The following is a 19,525-nucleotide window of genomic DNA, read 5'->3' on the forward strand; positions in this document are numbered from 1 at the left end:
TCGGCTCTTTTCCGGTAGTGCAGAGGAGGAACGGCGCGGTGCCCCTGGGTGCCAGGACAGAGGGGCACCTTCGGGTGGACAGGCCCCGGCCGGCTGGCAGCGCGGCAGCCTCCCCAGCGCGGACAGCTGGCTTGAGGCGGTGGCACCTCCGCGCTGCCCGTCGGTTCCCCCCGCCCGCCAGTGGTTCGCTCCGAACACCCCTCCCCGAGCGGCGGGTGCCGCGGCCCGCCCCGCTTCCGGTTGTTGCCGGGCCCTATATCCGGTGTCCGCCTGCCCTCCGCTCCGCCACCTCCGCCACCGCTAAAGCCGCTGCAGCCGCGATGCTGTCCCGGTCCCGCTTCCTGTCCCGGGCGTTCAGCCGCTCGCTCTCCGCCTTCCAGAAGGTATGGTACTGCCGGGCCGGGGCCCCGGCGGGTGAGAAACTCGCCGGTGGTGGACGGGCGGCTTGGGGACAGGGGCGTGGCGCCAAGGGCACCGGGACTCGGAGGCCGCGGGCTGGGCGGCCCAGAGCCGCTGTTGCCCTCGGGGCCGTCTTGCGGAGCTCACCGGCCCGTCGCCTTCCCGAGGCAGCCGGCGCCCCGTCCCCTGCTGGACCCCACCCTCCGCGCCGGCGGAGGAGCCGCCTTAGAGCCGCGCTCGCCCCCGCACGAGACTCAGAGTTCGGGAGGAGGCGCGCGGAAGCCCCGACGGGATCCGGGGGCCCGTTTCTTTTCTGTTAAAGTCGGTGGATATCAATTCGGTTGGGAAGTTGAGATAGTTTGGCAGGCCCCGTGTGAGCCCGCCCAGGCTGTTGCCTTTACCTTTTGGAGTCATGAGATTCGCCTGTCACCGGCACCCGGGCAGCTTTGAGTCTGTGCTTGAAAGAGAAAGCTGTTTCTTCTCTCCTTTCGTCTTGGGTGACGTCGATAATGTCTTCTTTCTCAACAGGGGAACTGCCCTCTGGGGAGACGTTCCCTGCCTGGTAAGTTCTGCCCTTGCCGTCACCTAAAATGCTCTCCTCCTGGGCAGAGCAGTATGCGAGGAAATCGGGGTGCCTGTGTTTCTCCACATCGTGTTCAGATAGATAGGAGTGAAACAGGTGTTGTTTAATGACAGCTATCGTTTATTCATTTGGCACTTAGCTACTTAGTATCTCCTGAGTGTCAGGCACCATGCTAGGCCCTCACAAGGGATCCAGCAGTGACGGGTTCTCGCCCTCCTGGAGCTTACAGTCTAGTGGGAAAGACAAAGTGTAAATTGCTAAACAAGTGAACCATCATGAATCTTGGTTAAATGCTGAGAAGGAAACGTACGAAGCTGGACACTGAAGCTGTGACCCAGAGGATGTGACAGGCCAGCCGGATGAAGAGCAGGAGAAAGAAAGGGAATAGCATGTACAAAGTCCCTGAGGAGGGAAAAGCTTGGCAGTATTTTGGAACTGGAAAAAGGGTGGTTTGGCCAGAGCATTTTAGTTGAGGGAGAGAGTGGCATGAGATAGAAGATGGCATAGAGACTAGCGAGAATTTAGGTTTTATCTCAACAGTCCTTTATATGCGTGGCATAAGTATTTGTTGAATGAGTTGATCTTATTGTGGGCATTCTGTGTGCCAGGCATTGTTCTGAGCGCTTTCTGTGCATTTTTTCAGTTGATCATCAAGAAACAGTAAAAGAGGTGTTTTCTCTATTTTACAAATGTATGACTCAAGACTAAGAGAGGTTAAGTGCCTTGACCAAGGTCCTGCAGCCAACTATTGGTCAAGCCAGGTCTGCCTATTCCTCAGCCCGAACTCCTAACGCACCATGTTATCATTTGCTCATATAATCAACAGATTATTGAATTCTTACTACATGCCAGGCAGTGTGCTACGTGACATGGATAGAGGCGGTCTCTACCCTCCAGGATCTTAGGGGCTACCTGGAGAGAAAACAAATATATATTTATGCATACCTAAGGACATAATTGCATTGTGATTACTATAAAGGAGAAGTGGAGTGTAATGAGAGGATGGGATGATGTAGCCAGGCTTGGGAGGGTGGAGAGTGTGGTGGCAACGTCAGTAAAGGCTTCCCCAAAGAAGTGACATTTAAGCTAAGTCTTGAAGAATACATAGGAGTTGGCCAGGAGAACGATATTCTAAACAAAGGGGATCGCTTGTGCAAAGGTTTTCAGGCAGGAAGAGACTTGACCGGTCATAGAAATGGAAAGGAAGCCTGTCTGGGAGGGCTGGACAGGAATATGGAAAGTTTTTGGACTTTATCCTAAGAGTCATGAGATCATAGGCACCTAGCACAGTGTTCGCTCATAGTGGACTCTTAGTAATAAACTTTTTAACTTAGAATTTTGAAAAATGTCAGTAAACATTTTCTCCACTTCATAGATTGGCAGGACAATGGGAAGAGCCTTGTACTTGGGGTTTGCGTTGTGGTTCAGGGCTTCTCCTTGGGCTGTCACTTAACCTCCAGAAGCCCTGCTTATATATGAAACGGGAGTAATGGCAGATGGTCGTTCCACTTCAGGGAGTTGTGAGACACAAAAATCAAAATGAGGTCATTATGTGAAAGCTTTTTATAAACTCTTAAACGCTGTACAAATGAAACTTGCTGTAGGATGAACTCTAAATTGGAGTTAGGGTTCCAAAAATCAGTAAGGGCTGCTGACTGTTCTAGCTCAAATACATGCTGTGTTTGGGATTTGTACTGCAACGTCATTGGTTCCTGGATATAGAGGTGACTTAACTTGCCTCTGAAACCCTCGGGGTGTTTGTGAGGAGGTGGGCACAAGAGAGAATTGTCTCCCATTTGGTGTTGGTTCAGAAAGAGTTGTTAATAGATCTGAAAAAATAAGACACATGAAAGAATATAATCAGGTGAAGCAGATACAGTAATTAGTTGTCAGTTGAGGAAGTGCAGTTATCTGTGATGATAAGGACAATTGGGGCAGAAAGGAGCTCCCACCTTGTTGAGTGTGACCGGAGTGGAAGGTCTCGGGAAGAGTGTAGGAAGACAGTAAACTGAAAGGAGGGACAATGATTTGCTCAGTCCTGGAGCAAGCTGGAGACCTTAGGCCTGAAGTAGCCTAGTCTTTGCTACTGGGGTTCAGGCAACAAGACTTCCAGCTCAGTGTATTTTAAGTAACCAGGGAAACAAACTCAGATCAAACATTCCCACTGCTTCTCTGATTAGGCTATATGTAGTCACAGGATAAGCCATCATGTGTCTTTTTCAAGCTTCAATTGTATTTGAAGTCTTGGGGAGTAGAACGTTTTATTATGAAAACATAAAGGGATAATGAAAGTTTATGAGTTTTAAGATAAATAAGATTATAGAATTCTCCCCTGTCTTCCTCAAAGCCATTCCCACCCGAAGTCCCACATCCCTGTTGTTCTCTGCCATGACTATTGCTATGGTGGAAAAGCTTAAGAAGCAGGACTCTGTGTGATAAAGATTATGTTGTTGCCTGCTGTTGATCCTGTTCTATCTCAGAGTTAGGGGGTGAACAGACTTCTTTTCCATTCCCAGCAGGTATCCTGTATAAGATAAAGAGTTGTTGGTTAAGAGTTGTTTTGTTTCTTGCAGGGATCTCCTTATGTCAGGGACCAGGTTACCCTGACAGCAGGAAGATTGTGTAAGTATCACTGGGGAGCACAGATATGTGGACATGGGGTATTTAAGACACCAGCTGAACCATCTGCTTTCTTAACTGTCTTTCAAGCCTAGTAATCAAGCTGGTTATGTTGAGTCCCTCTACCTAAACTTGATGTTAATTTATGACATGTGCTTGCACTTCAGCCCCATGTTAAGTGCTGGACCAGGAGTGTGTCTGTCCTGAGGTGTTTAGATTATAATGAAAGTGAAGCTGGAATCCTCTTTTTATAGGAATAGATATAGAAAGGTGCTCCTAAATATTCTGGTTGGATACAAGTGAAGCTGAAGGACTGACTGGACGTTACATTTATTGTGGAGATTAAGAGCATCCTTTTGGTTGCATGGTTACTCATTTTAGAAACAGTAAAAGCAAAAGACTAGTCAGTTGAGTCATGGGACTTTGACTAGTTCAGAGGGAATGCTGTTATTGCATAATGCAAAGTTTGGAGAAAGGCCACCCATGTGTGTTTCAGATTAACTTCTGCTTATGAATGTTGCTTAATGCTACTTTGCATTCCAAGTATTTTCAGGGTGGTGGTAAGAGGATGCTCTTTAGTTACCTGTTGAGCAGCTGTCAAGCTATTTTCTCTACAGGTAGGATCTTCAAAATGAAGGGTGAGCAGATTGGCTCCTTCTTCACTGTGCATTACAAGCATAATCCCATTGTAAATGTTCTTTTTGCTGTTTCTAAGTATTCTACTGTTAACCTCTAATACTTTTGTAATTTAAAAGTTATTTAGGGAGATTCAAAATGTGTTACTCATCTGCAGTTTAAATGAAAAGTGGAGCAGCCACAAATCCTATGCAATAAATGCAATAAATAACTATTCAAAAGTAAATTATTTTAAAATACCCTAAACTTTGAGGGATAAGGATCACACATTAGGGTATTACTCTAATCTAATAACTGTTTTTGTGTTTTATATTGTCTTTTTTCATGAATAAGGTATTCATTTTACTTAAAAATCTTTTATTGTAAAACTATTTTTGGTTTTATGTTTTTATTTAATAGCTTATAAATTTACATGGTTCAGAAGTAAAAAGAGAGTCCATGAGAAGATTTTTTCCTGTTCTCCGGTGCCACCAAGTTTCTCTTCCCCAAGACAGCCGATGCTCCAGGTTCTCGGGTGTCCTCAAAGAGCAGTCTCTGCATTTACACATTACCTGTTAGTTCTTGCCTACGAACATGTACCTGTACATGGTTGTAAACTTTTTGCAGAACACTTTGTGTTCTGTATTTTTTTTTTTTTTTTTTTTTTTTGTGGTACGCGGGCCTCTCACCGTTGTGGCCTCTCCCGTTGCGGAGCACAGGCTCTGGACGTGCAGGCTCTGGACATGCAGGCTCAGCGGCCATGGCTCACGGGCCCAGCCGCTCTGCGGCACGTGGGATCCTCCTGGACCGGGGCATGAACCCGTGTTCCCTGCATCGGCAGGTGCACTCTCAACCACTGCGCCACCAGGGAAGCTCTGTATTTTTTTAATAACATACATTTTCCCCTTGATTTTACATAGACCTTATAGTTAATTTGAAATTATAAAAATAAAAATATCAAAAGGCAGCTTAAATCTGTTATACTTTTCTATTATAAAGATGCTTATGGTAGAATATTCAAACAGTCCTGAAGTGTAGAAAGTGAAAGTCCCCATCGGTCCAAATCACTCTTCCAAGATGTGTGTGTATGTAACAGATAACCATAGATACCATATATATCTACGTTTCCCACCCTCCAGTGGTAACCACTATTAATGGTTTTGTACATACAAGGTAATATCATTCTCCAGTTTACGTTATTTAAAGTTAGTGTCATATCAAAGAATACCTTGCTCCTTTTTTTTTTTTGCTGCGGTACGCGGGCCTCTCACTGTTGTGGCCTCTCCCCTTGCGGAGCACAGGCTCCGGACGCGCAGGCTCAGCGGCCATGGCTTACGGGCCCAGCCGCTCCGCGGCATGTGGGATCTTCCCGGACCGGGGCACGAACCCGTGTCCCCTGCATCGGCAGGCGGACTCTCAACCACTGCGCCACCAGGGAAGCCCTACCTTGCTCTTTTGAAGTTCCTCTTGAATGAGTCCAGAATGGACTGATATGCTGCCTCCTGGCAAGAGAACAGATTAGGAGATACTATATCAGTTTTTTGGTGTTTTGTTTGTTTGTTTGTTTTGCATATAACACCTTGTTTTACTTGTTAACTGTCTCATCTTGCTGTCCTGTATAATCTATAATCATGTGGACAGAAATTCTGTTGTATGTGGCACAGTGGCATGTACCCTGAGGGCACACAATTTATCTTACTTGCATTTAGTTAAGACAAAACGTCATCAGGAAGCTGAGTCCTTTTGGTGGGTATGCAAAGGGCCAAGATGCTATCTTTTTCTTCAAAGACCCAAACTAGGTCTGTTCTGGGAGAGCTGGCATTTCACTGCAGCACATTTCACTCACCCAAGGGACTCGCTGTTTAAGGCACCCAAGTCATCCAGGCTTTGCTCTAGACCTGCTGAGTCAGAATCTCTGGGAATGGGGCCTAGACATGTATGCTTTGAAAAAGTTCCCCCAGGTAACACTGACGGGCACTCCTAGTCAAGAATCACTGATTTAAAGGGAAGGTGAAAGAATCTAAAAAAGAGTGGATATATGTATATGTATAACTGATTCACTTTGCTGACAGCAGAAACTAACACAACATTGTAAATCAACTATACTCCAATAAAAATTTAAGAAATGAAAATAAAAAAGGCAAGGTGACCCGTGGTGCCTTATCTAGACTAAAATGTGAGTGAATCACCGGTTAAAGGAGTTTACTTTTATGTTTGTTTTCTAGCATTAACAACGGTAGTGTCTTCAGTGTTCGCTTTTTCAGAACTACAGCTGTGTGCAGTAAGTACCTTCAGCTCCCTACCTTATTGGGAATGGAGTTTTAATGGGAAGAACAACAATTGACTGAATTTAATTAAAGAAAAAAATTAAAAAGGAGAAATGTGGACTATGTGATTTTTTTTTCCCCCTCTTTTCCTAGAGGATGATGTGATTACAGTCAAAACCCCAGCATTTGCAGAATCTGTCACAGAAGGGGATGTCAGGTGGGAGAAAGGTAAGATTTAGTGCCTTCTCACTTCTTGAGTTTAAATACTTTTGAAAAGTCCCCTTTACCCCCACGATAATCAACGGCTCCACCGTTTTCTTTACATGCAGTGTACTTTCCCCTGGCTTTAGGAAAGGGGTATTGTAACACACCTGCCAATGGGGATTTTGTGGCTACTGGAGGGTTCCCCCCACCGCCACCACCACCCTAAGAGGTAGGCTTTGACTATCTTTTCAGCTGTTGGAGACACAGTTGCAGAAGATGAAGTGGTTTGTGAGATTGAAACTGACAAGGTAGGCTTGTCCTATTAGTGCCAACTTTTCATGGTCTCCCCTTGGTTTCTTAACCTAATGAAAGGAACAGGGACTTAACTGTTGGTTATAGATAATTTTTAACTGCCTCAGTTGTAAAATTGTTGGAATAGCTCATTAAAAAGAAAACATTAAAAGTTTAATTTTAGATTATCCTAGGTGTATGTACTATGTACTTTAATAGCTTTAGTTTTATAGCTTTTGTGTGTGTGTGTGCATGAGCTGTTTCCAGTTGTTTTTATGTATCACTGGGAAACACATTAACTGAATCTTGCTTTAGTGCTCTGTGAAAGGACAGAAAGGGTGAATCTTCACAGTAGCATTGATTACTCTTACTCTGAAAGTGTGGCCTTGGTGTTTCTATATACAGGGTCTTGTGTATCTGTGTTGCAACTCTTGTGACTCATTTGAGATTCTATACAATTAATTTTCTAATGCTGAGTAAAAATTTGGACTCTTTCTCCATCTGTCTTCTTTTCAAGACATCTGTGCAGGTTCCATCACCAGCAAATGGCATGATTGAAGCTCTTTTGGTACCTGATGGGGGAAAAGTAGAAGGAGGCACTCCTCTTTTCACACTCAGGAAAACTGGCGGTAAAGAAGTTCTCCTGGTTGTCAGGGTCTCCAGTGTTCCCCCTTGGAACTGGGGCTGAGCATAATATACTAATTCCTTGATACCTCAAAGACCATTTGGCATTTGGCATTCCCTCTGCCCTTTTTGAGGCAGTAAGAGGGGAGCTATTTATATTGTGAACTTTAAATGTCAAGTTTTAGAAGAAAAGGGTATTAAAAAAATAAAGCTCATTATACTCTGTTCTTTATTGTGCTGGACCTTTTCTTAAGTAGGAATGAAGAAGATTCTAAAGACAGTGATTTCCCCCCACCCCAACCCTGGCGTCAGAGTCACATGGGGGCTTTAAAAATAATACAAATGCCTAGATTCTGAGTCCCAGGGATTCTGATATATTAAATCTGGGGTTTTCGGATCCTGGTTATCTTATCATAGTTTTCATTGTTGTTGTTGTTGTTTTTAATGCTCTCCAAGTGATTCTGATACACAGCCAGGGCTGGGAGCCACTCTTCTAAAATGAGAAGTAGTATTTCATCCTGTCTATTATAGAGAATTTGGTGTCGTTTTTTCATATCTATTCTCTCATAACATTTTTTAGGGAGGGTTGGGTTTCTCTTGGGAAGAAATGAGAAATAAGGAAATGAATTTGTACTGGATCTCACAGTCAGTATTAGAGATTAGAAAAGAACTTTCTGATTCTTAATTAAATGCTATAACTACTAAAGTATTTTTTTCATTGTTAAGATAGTTAAGCAGAAAGATGGTAGATTGCATTGTTATGATTGATCAGGGCAAGACCAGAAGCCCAGAATGGAAAGAACATACAGTAGAAGGCTAGGGGATAAGATTGATTCTTCTAGTTGGAGAATTTCATCTTCTGATCATTCCTTAAGCGAATGTTCTTCTAATTTAAATGTAAACCCAGATGTGATGTCCAAATTGGTAAAATCAAAAATATTTAAAGTTGTGAATTTATATTGCTTGACCACCTCATTGGTTTATAAGAGTTATCCTAGATAAAATGCTTTGAAGGCTTAAGTCTAAATGTGCCCTTGATTATTTAACTTTTAATTTTTAATAGTTAAGAGTATTCTCCCACATGGGATGTTAAAATAGAAGAGGAGAGGATCAGTATTACCATAACTAGAAAGGTGTTGCTCTTATGTGTGTATTTTAACATCTTAAATTACCTGGGTTTCTTTTGCTTTGAAGTTTACATTACCATGGACTTTAGTAGGTGCTTTGAAAGTACTCGCTGAATTTGATGATCAGTAGATATTTGTGAAATCAGGAAGGCAGCTGAGTTAAGTCAGTTATCTAATGTAGGACATCTAGGAGCCCTGGGGAATAGAAGCATAGTGCCTTAAATCATTCTGTGTATCTCAAAGCCTTACATGTATAGCAAATACTCAGGAGGCATTTGTTAATTGATTGGAGATAGAGCTTTTGCTGCTAAATTCTACTTAGTGTCTGCAACTTGGTTGCTTTCCATTCCAGATAGTGCCAATGGCATCTATTTTTCTTGTTTTTCAGCTGCTCCTGCTACGGCCAAGCCAGCCGAAGCTCCTGCTGCTGCAGCCCCAAAAGCAGAACCTGCAGCATCGGCAGTTTCTCCTCCCCCTGCAGCATCTATACCCACTCAGATGCCACCAGTGCCCTCACCCTCACAACCTCTCACTAGCAAACCAGGTAAGCCTCTGGCTTCCACGTGTCTTTATGTGGGAGAACAACATCTCATCTTATGTCATGTTCCCTCACAGTCTAAGACTAATTATGGCTCTGAACAGGCTCCACTGTCTGCTTTGTAGAAAGAATTCTAAGACCTGATACAAAGGGTTTGCATCTCAGCTTTTTAGCTGAGTGTATAGCTGTGTGACTTTAGGCTAGTTATTTAACTTCTCTGAGCAGATTGTTCGTTCGTGAAGTAGGAATGATACTAATACACCTCAGCATATCTTGAAGATTAAGTGACAGTACAGTATGAAAGCACTGGCATGTACTCAAGTAAATGTTTCTCATTTTCTGATGCAGTGTACCCTTTCTTCATTTTCAGTGTCTGCCGTAAAACCCACTGCTGCCCCTCCAGTAGCTGAGCCAGGAGCTGGCACAGGTCTGCGTTCAGAACATCGGGTAAGTCTCTGAGGAAAACTTCCAAGAAAGAAGCCGAGGGGCAGTGCTGAGTTTAATGGAGTGGGTATGCTCTGCCTACCTTTGAATGGCTGGCAGCTGATCCCCCTGGCCTTGACAAGGAAATTGAGTTTAGGATGCGACTTGTTCAGTGACATGACTGTCAAATGACAGGACTAGAACCAGAGGTCTTCTGAACGCTTGTCCATTGGTTTTTCCCACTGTGTTATGCTACCAGCGAAATGCTGTGGGTGAGTAAGATATACGCAGGGGATGGTAGCCTAGTGACGCATCCCCTCCCTCCCACGATAACACATACTTCAGAGAGGTGGTTTAGTGAGCTCTAGTCCTATACTTCCGGGATACTTAGCTGAGGGCTACCCAGTGGCACTCAGGAGCAGACATAAAACCTCAAGGAAGTATGGTCAAGAGGGTGGGTTCCTCTGCCTGAGAATACCTCCTAAAAATACTATAGCCTCAAAAGTTTGTTGCTTCTGAGTTTCCATTCCACAAGTAGCTATTCTCGTGCCAGTCTTTATTACCAGAAATTTCCCTTTCTGCAATGACTCTTGGGCTGGCTAGCCCTACCCCACACTCTTCCATAAATTGGTTTTGGTTTTTAAATCAAACCATATCCGTGGCCTTTATTCTTTTTTTTTTTTTAAACATCTTTATTGGAGTATAACTGCTTTACAATGTTGTGTTAGTTTCTGCTTTATAACAAAGTGAATCAGCTATATGCATACGTATATCCCCATATCCCCTCCCTCTTGCGTCTCCCTCCCACCCTCCCTATCCCACCCCTCTAGGTGGTCACAAAGCACCGAGCTGATCTCCCTGTGCTCTGTGGCTGCTTCCCACTAGCTATCTGTTTTACATTGGGTAGTGTATATATGTCCATGCAACTCTCTCACTTCTTCCTAGCTTACCCTTCCCCCTCCCCGTGTCCTCAAGTCCATTCTCTACGTCTTTATTCCTGTCCTGCCCCTCGAGTCATCAGAACCATTTTTTTTTAGATTCCATATATATGTGTTAGCATACGGTATTTGTTTTCTCTTTCTGACTTCACTCTGTATGACAGACTCTGGGTCCATCCACCTCACTACAAATAACTCAATTTCATTTCTTTTTATAGCTGAGTAATATTCCATTGTATATACGTGCCACATCTTCCTTATCCATTCATCTGTCGATGGACACTTAGGTTGCTTCCATGTCCTGGCTATTGTAAATAGTGCTGCAGTGAACATTGTGGTACATGACTCTTTTTGAATTATGGTTTTCTCAGGGTATATGCCCAGTAGTGGGATTGCTGGGTCATATCGTAGTTCTATTTTTAGTTTTTTAAGGAACTTCCATACTGTTCTCCATAGTGGCTGTATCCATTTACATTCCCACCAACAGTGTAAGAGGGTTCCCTTTTCTCCACACCCTCTCCAGCATTTACTGTTTGTAGATTTTTTGATAATGGCCATTCTGACTAGTGTGAGGTGATACCTCATTGTAGTTTTGATTTGCATTTCTCTAATGATTAGTGATGTTGAGCATCTTTTCATGTGTTTGTTGTAGGCCTCTATTCTTGGTCAAACTTCAGGCACACTTGAGTGGGTAGTTTGTGTCTGTGTTTCCTCGTTCTTGCACAGAGGAGCAAGGCCACCACAGGAAAGAGGAAGCCTGGATCTCTCCCTGTATTTAGATACTACAGTCTGTCCTTATCCACGCCTAGCAAGCCCAGTGCTCCCTCAGACTAAGTGCGAAGGGTTAGGTCCAGAGAGACCAGGTGGTCAATACTTGTCCCACTTTCCCTTTCAGGAGAAAATGAATAGGATGCGGCAGCGCATTGCTCAGCGTCTGAAGGAGGCTCAGAATACCTGCGCAATGCTTACCACTTTCAATGAGATTGACATGAGGTGAGAGCTCTAGTCCTCTTCCTCCCTGTGCCCATTTTCTTGGAGAACACTTGAACTTGCCCAAGTCCCTACCTAGTGCTGATGCCCAAACTAACTTAACAGGAAAGAAGTACTTCTTTGCAGTGCTTGTTGACTTATACAGAGTGACCCACTGGTTCCACTCTCTAATCGACTTTCCTAATACTGTGCCTGCCTCCTCTGTGACCTAAAGAACTTAGCCTTTTACTTTTATACCTGAATCTTGTGATTTCTGATAAACGAGGCTGGTAATAGTCTTAAACTCTAATGACTACTGTCGAGCTGACAAGTAGACATAGGGCATCCAGGCTGACAAGGCTCCCCTAGGGATACAGAATCACTTGACAGGACGACCAGAGTCAGGCGCCATACCCTGCTTCCTTCTCACTGTGACCGCTCCTTATGTGTGCTCCTAAGCGACTCAGAATTGAGTGGGTGGAAAGGCATAGGCTTGTCATATCTTTAACCCCTCCCAGCTTTGATAATGAAATGGGAAGCAAGTTGTGCTTTTAAAGAAAAACCTCAGACTTAACCAAAGGGGCTAATTCAGTATACCCATTTCTGTAGTGAGCTAATCGTTGACTCACTTATCTTCTTCAAGACTTTGATGTTTATAGGTGTCAGGACTGTAGGGAAGGGAATACAGTTAAAGTCAACAAAGAGTTTTTGAGTGCTTACTATGCACAAGATATTACACTGTATTTGAGGGGGATGCAAAGATGAGTGAAAAAGAGCCCTTACCCTCATAGAGCTACCATCTTGCTTAGATAAATAGAAAGTAAAATCTCTAGTATCAGTATCAGGAGGATACAAAACGTATGAAGTGGAGAAGAGAATGAGATCATTTGTTTTTGAGGTGGCAGGGTGGAGGGTAGGGATCAGGAAAGGCTTCCTGGAGGAAAGAGATTTTTAATAGACCTTAAAGAACGACTAGCACTTTGACATAGTGGAGGAAGGTCATTGCAGAAGATGTTAACAGTGTGGACCTGGCACAGACTGGAAAGTCCATGACACGTTTGAGAAACAATCGCTGTGAGAAATATGTGTAGGAAAGAATGGTAAAGCAAGTTGGATCCATACTTCAGGATGTTTTAAGTGCCAGGGTAAGAGTTCATAGTTAATACAGGAGGTAAAATCATCAAGTCTTCAGGTCATCTCTTTGTTTTTTATTTTTGTCCCAAGTGTTTAGTCTGAATGTACGTTTCATTAAGGAAATTGGTCTCCTTTGGAAGGGGTCTGAGAAGTGTAGAGAGGGGAGTGTGCTGTGGCATTCACAGAGTAGGGCTCTGTGGCCCATTTCACTAGATGCCATACATCCTATTGTGAAGCTTCCCAAAAGGCTGGATGTCATTCAAGCCAAAGATTTCTCTCCTATCCGTAGGATGTAGGGAAGGACCTTGACTAATGAATCACAAGGGCTGCAGCTTATGTTTCAGTGCATTAGGGCCAAATTGTACACAAATCAAATTGGGCTTTGAAATTCTACCCAATTCCTTAAGACAAAACATGTAAATATTTGTGGCCTTGAAAGATGCAGTTGGCCCAACAGCTTTGATTGAAGGTAAGTACAATAGCTGGATCTCCTTTCAGCAGCTAATCGAAGTGTCACTTAATGATGGCCTGGGGTCTTACTGCAGTCAGTAATCTGGTTTAGATTGAGTGCCCTTTGGGTCTTGCACTGATCAGCTAACCCATAAGGGGCCTTTCTGAGACCTTCTCCTCTCCCCTGTTGTCCCAGCCTCTGCCTGCAAGGGCAGAGCTCTGAAATAGAAACTACTTAATGACCAGACAATAGCATTTGGGCAGTTTTGAGAGCAGAGATGTTTATCACTTCTCTTTCCCTCTTCTGCCGCTCTTGTGTCTTGGGAACCAGTAATGTCTTTAGGGTGGTAATCCTAGCACTAAATGAGGTTAGACTCAGGAAAACAAAACATTTTAAAACCAATCAGTCCCCCTAGGAAAACTTCCCTTTTGAAAAACAAAAGGTCTAAAGGGGGGAGTTAAAGTTATATCATCTTATCTTTCGTGCTAATGTCAAATTAGGCCATTATAGAGAGAAAGGGAGAACTGAGCATTTGGGCCTAAGATAAAGTTAAATTCGATTTCCATCATGGAACTGTATTCCCATAAATACAGATGTTTCTGCAGCAAAATGATGGGAAAGCCATTTCCCACTAACTCTGTTGCACATGTGTTGTATGTATGTGAAAAACCAGCTCCGAAGGAACAAAGACTGGTCACCTTGCAAAGGCTTCTCAGGGGCCTTGCTGCTTGTACTTTAAAAACCTTAGGTCTGCACATGGTCACTTTTCTAAATACCCGGGAAACCATGTCCACCAAACTAATATTAACAGCACGAATTGTGTCTTTATTATCTTTATATCTTGGTGCCCTGCATTGACCCCCACGTGTGGTGGGTGTTAGTACCTGTTTGAAGGAACAAGTGGATGGAACTGCTAACTCTGGGGAGATGAGTGAATCTACTGACTTTCTCATGAGCCTAAAACAACACTGGATTATACCCATCCACAGATAGTCATGACTGCTTTTGCTCACATGAAGCCCATGCACCTGTGGGGCTTTGGGGTTTTTTTTCATCTTCACTAGTTAGGAGACAGGAGGAATGTCCCAAGGAAGTCATAATCAGGTTTGGTGGTATTTTGAAAATAAACAAGAGATAAAAAGAATGGTGCTTATTTTGCGGACTTTGTTTATGCTTAAAAAAAGCTTTTTTCGGGGTAGATGGCTCATGATTTTAGTGTAGCTGGAAGTCACTTTCTTGTCCAGGGTGAGGATGTTGGTGTGCTGTATGAGCTCTCGTTCATATTGTCTGTAACTGAAATCTTTGACTTCTGGAACACGAAGGAGCCCTGTAAAGGGCTCAATCTACCTTCAAGACAGATTGGATCCGATTCCTTTGGGTCCAGGTTTTGTAAAGGAATAAAGTTATTGTGTTGACCTCTAGTGGACTATTTCAAAACTTGAACTTAGGTAGATGGTCCACACTAAGGGAAAAAAGCTTACCCAACTGTGTACACGGAGTTAGAAACCAGTATGAAAGTCAGAATTGAGGCTTCTTTTGTGGTCAGTTGGTTTTGTAATGTGTTTTTGCAGTAACATCCAGGAGATGAGGGCTCGGCACAAAGATGCTTTTCTGAAGAAACATAACCTCAAACTAGGCTTCATGTCGGCATTCGTGAAGGCCTCAGCCTTTGCCTTGCAGGAGCAGCCTGTTGTAAATGCAGGTGAGTTTGTGGTGGCTAGAATCACAGAGGTCCTGGGAGGTGTGCGTGTAAACACAGACCTGCTCCCACACACAGACACAAAGACGGCGGTCGACAGACTAAGGCTTCTTATTTCATACGTGTGAAAACTTGAGTACCTTCCCTGGGGGTTTCTTTTTTTTTTTTTTTTTTTTTTTTTTGCGATACGCGGGCCTCTTACTGTTGTGGCCTCTCCCGTTGCGGAGCACAGGCTCCGGACGCGCAGGCTCAGCGGCCATGGCCCACGGGCCCAGTCGCTCCGCGGCATATGGGATCCTCCCGGACCGGGGCATGAACCCGTGTCCCCTGCATCGGCAGGCGGACTCCCAACCACTGCGCCACCAGGGAAGCCCCCCTGGGGGTTTCTTGACTCACCTTCCCAAATGGGCATCATGATTACTTCCTCCCCCCTAGCTGGACAGAACAGGTTCTCTTCACAGTGCATAGCTTGGCAGATGCTGTGGTGACAGGCAGTTCTGAGCCAGCCCAGCAATCCAGGCTTCTCATGTCTGTGTGGAGACTTGTGTTCTGGCTGATGCCCACCCTCCCACAAGCCCTATTATCTTGGGACCTGACTCTTACACCTGGCATAGCTCCAGGGTGACCTTTGATTTCTGGTCAGTGGACCTCATTGGGAGGCCTTGGGCTTGGCCCCTCTTTCCTGGACTTGGTGCCCATTTTCCTTACTTTTTGCTCGCCTACGTCATTGGAATGTTGACCTAACAAGCAGTTCTCTTTCCCATTGAGACAATTCTCTGTTCCCTGGAAGATTAGAGAGGACAGTGGCACTTCTGCAGCCCTCAGCAGTGCAGAGTCCCTAAAGATCTAGAAATAGAAGTCCTAGTCCCTTCCGCCAAGTGGTGTGCCCTAAGGTAGGTGGAAGGGCTTTGTTTCACCCCAGTGTGTATCTCTTTATTTCTTCCGTTCTTCTTATGCTTCCTGATGACTCTCTCCATCTCTTCTGCCTACACATACATGTAGGCATTTCTCAGAGTTCCCCTGACCTCTTTCTCACTTTACATGCTTTTCTGGGGTGTCTTATCTGTAATACAGTGCAGACTTTCTATGAAAAAGATTCCCAAGCCTGTATTTTCTCATGAGCATCAGACCTAAATTTTTAGCTGCTGGCTTGCTCTCTCAGGCTAGCATATTAAAGCCAGACCACCCTGCTTCCGAGTCTCCTAGAAAGAGGCTTGCCTCCTTGTTGAGAGTGGGCAGCAGAATGGGCAGCATCCCCATCCCCCCACTTCCACTCCCTTTACTAATTTGCCCTTTCGGGGAACACTTTTTAAACCTGCCGTTAGCTAAGGGAGGGCTGGAGTGGAGCTGCCTAACAAGGACTTCGGCACATACTGATCGTGTGTTAGCCTGTGTACTGACCCCTCTGAGGGCTGCCAAGGAAACGGATGCTCCTGTGCTCATGCTTAGGGCACTTGGGAGAAGTTACAGTTGGCTGGCACGGGAGTAAGAGGAGTGTCAGCTGCCCCTTGTAAGGCGGTGGTTTTTGTGCTAGTTGGTCGGCCCACACTGTACCAAGCACCGTGGATTTTTCCTCTATTAATGCAAATTTTTCCTCAGTAGCCTAGGCCTGGGGCGTTGTATGTAATGTGTGTTTTCTCTCTCATAGTGATTGACGATACAACCAAAGAGGTGGTGTATAGGGATTATATTGACATCAGCGTTGCAGTGGCCACGCCTCGGGTATGTTGGGGCAAGAAGTGGGGAGCTCTGATCTTTGACTCTCTCCTTACCTGTGTGAAGAAGCAGACCCCTGGGAGAGATCTTTCCTGTAATTCTGTCTTTTTAGAAGGGAGCTACTAGAAGAGTAACCTGTTTTGGATCATACCATGTTCTTCTATCTCTGGCAAGCCTAAATATTTTAGACTGTGTTAATCACATTGAGTAACTAAGATATTCTGGGGGAGGGGAGACTAGAGGCTTGAATCAGGAGAGTTACAACTATAAAGGATGCTATTAATTTGCAACTGAAAAGAACTTTTCACTCTCATCAGGGTCTGGTGGTTCCCGTCATCAGGAATGTGGAAACTATGAATTTTGCCGATATTGAGCGAACCATCAGTGAACTGGGAGAGAAGGTAAAATAGAAAGGATGGTATGAGCAGCTGGGCAGGTCAGGGAAGAGAGCCTGGGGAAGGCTGGGCCAGTGAGCGGTGCTCAGGGAGCTGGAGCCTCACTTTGTTCTGAAAGGAGTGCGTGGCCCCTGCGAACGGCAGTCACAAGCGAGAGCTGAAGTACAGCTACCTGGTGGGGCTTATCGTGCTCTTACGACTGAAGAGCTCATCAGATGAAACCTGCTCGGAAAAGAAAAGATTCTGAAGTCCTCTTCCCTGGTGGAGCGCTAGTCATAGGCATCTCAGCTGAATGCTTTCGTGTTAAAGCTAGACCTTGGATCGTTGATCTCAGATATGGGCCTTCTGGACTTCCTTTAGGTGAAGAAAGCTGAGTTGACCTTACCTTTCAATTATAAAATCTGTTTTTAGGCCCGGAAGAATGAACTTGCCATTGAAGATATGGATGGTGGTACTTTCACCATCAGCAACGGAGGCGTTTTTGGCTCGCTCTTTGGAACGCCCATCATCAACCCCCCTCAGTCTGCCATCCTGGGCATGCACGCCATCTTTGATAGGCCCGTGGTCGTGGGAGGCAAGGTAGGGACCATCACCATTAATTTCCTAGCAGCTAGGCGATAAGGAGAGGGAAGTCTAACTAGATGCTCATTATAAAAGATTCGCTATAGTTTCAGGCATAAGTTGCATCTCCTAGTTTCTAATTACTAGCTGAGGCACTGGTTCTTAAATTGTGTGTGGAGTAGCAGCACCTGGGAACTTGTTGGAAATGCAAATTCTTGGACCCCTTCCGAGACCTAGTGAAGCAGAAAGTACAGATGATTCTGCTGCACGTTAAAGTTTGAGAACCTTTGAGCTGAGAAAGCTTGCTCCTTCATCTGGGACTGGTCAACAGGCTTCATTCTCTAGGTGCTGTAGAGAGTGTGGGGATACAGTTGAAGACATGGTCCTTGCTCGTGGGGAGCAGAGGACAGCAGGGCAGAGCCATCTACAAGCTGCCAACTTGTACTGATGAGGCGTAGAGGTTTTCTGGGAGTTCACGGAATGAGGGCAAAAGGTCTTGAGCTGGCCCTGGAAGATATGTTGGTAGGAAAATGTTTTCTGGGACTCCTGTGTTTAGAACCTTTTTGGGTCACTAACTCCTTTTTCAATCTAAAAATCATAGACCTTCCCTGAAAATGCCCATACACCCAACTTTGCATAGAGTTTCAGAGAATTTGTGGACCCCAGGTTAAAAAAAAAATTTATTTATTTTTTGTTACTATAACCCCAAAGAAGAAACTGCAGGCAGCCAGAACTGAAGAGGACTTCCCTGTAGACAGCACAGAAGTGAGAGGGCAGAGCATGGTGTTTTGTTTTCTTTTGTTTTTTTAAAGGCAGTTGTAAGGAGACTCCTATTTTCTTGGTTTTTGAGTGTGGGAGCTTTGCACTCAGGGTAGGGCTTGGTCTTTGAATATACTGTAAGTATCCAGAAGAAACAAAGCAAAGTAGGAAAGGCTCTGCAACTGGGAACTTAACTGTGGGCTCTGCTTTGTCATCTCCCCTTTCATCTGGGCTTTCTCTGCCCCGCTGCAGACAAACCTGTCGACCTCTCTTCTCTGTAGATGGAGGTGCGGCCCATGATGTATGTGGCCCTGACGTATGATCACCGGCTGATCGATGGCAGAGAGGCCGTGACTTTCCTCCGCAAAATCAAGGCAGCAGTAGAGGATCCCAGAGTCCTCCTATTGGACCTGTAGGAGGAAGCCATGCGCCCTACACGTCAACCATGCAGGAACTGAAAACCAGTCTTCTCCCTGTCCCCTCACGGGCCCCGGGTTAGCCTGGTGACAGACAGGCATATGCTGTCGTTCTCAAGCAAGGAAACCAGGGCACTATGTAACCAGCAGTCACAGGTCTCTTGGTGTTCCTGCCAGGCTCTCTCCCTCTCTGCGCCGTTCTCTTACACTCGAATATCTGATTTCCTTAGGCTTGAGGGAGAGAGAGAGCCTTAATGGATGCTCATTAATATTCCTGCCTTTCTCCATTAGCCCTCCGCTGAGATGATTTTGCTTCTCCCCCGTCCAGTATACCATAGGGAAACTGCCGGGGACCATGTGATTAAGTTTCTATCTCTTGAAAGGCTGTTCTCCAGAGATGCCTAGGAGGATGCTGTGCCTCCCAGGCTCGGAGCACCCTCTGTCCTGGCTGTGCACGTCCTTACTCGGTTCCACCCATGTGGAGGTATTGACCACAGGCCAGGAGGTGCTGCTTTGCTTCTTAAGTGGCATCTTCATTCTCAGCTGTCACTGACTTCAAGCTGCCTCTTCTACCTCTTCCAGGAAGCACAGGCTGGGGGATCTGGAGGGGCAGGGGATGGGTAGGCAGTGTTGAGGGGGAGGACGGATTCTGAGGTCAGAGGTTCTAAATGAGACGGGAGCAGAGCCCAGGCCTGCCCTCACACTCTCCGCCATAGCTTTGTACCAGGAAGACCCATTTTGGCACAGGCGCTCCCAGCTGTGCTTGTGCCGACCTTTCCAGACCACTGGGACCATTC

At 45.1% G+C, this 19,525-nt stretch overlaps 1 protein-coding gene across 1 annotated transcript; it reads left to right on the forward strand.

Annotated features, from left to right (window-relative positions):
* Positions 1 to 305: 305 nt before the first annotated feature.
* DLST (dihydrolipoamide S-succinyltransferase) lies at positions 306 to 18,728 on the forward strand (the record flags this gene model as incomplete). Its single annotated transcript, XM_079700559.1, has 15 exons — positions 306 to 383; positions 928 to 961; positions 3,556 to 3,604; positions 6,442 to 6,497; positions 6,637 to 6,711; positions 6,940 to 6,995; positions 7,496 to 7,607; positions 9,118 to 9,273; positions 9,638 to 9,714; positions 11,524 to 11,621; positions 14,754 to 14,884; positions 16,530 to 16,603; positions 16,915 to 16,998; positions 17,404 to 17,571; positions 18,594 to 18,728. The coding sequence occupies exons 1-15, from the start codon at positions 321 to 323 to the stop codon at positions 18,726 to 18,728; spliced, it is 1,368 nt and encodes a 455-aa protein (XP_079556685.1). The 5' UTR covers positions 306 to 320.
* Between the last annotated feature and the right edge of the window lie 797 nt (positions 18,729 to 19,525).

The sequence above is a fragment of the Hyperoodon ampullatus genome (genome assembly GCF_949752795.1).
Source record: "Hyperoodon ampullatus genome assembly, chromosome: 3".
In the NCBI taxonomy this organism is placed as follows: Eukaryota; Metazoa; Chordata; class Mammalia; order Artiodactyla; family Ziphiidae; genus Hyperoodon; species Hyperoodon ampullatus.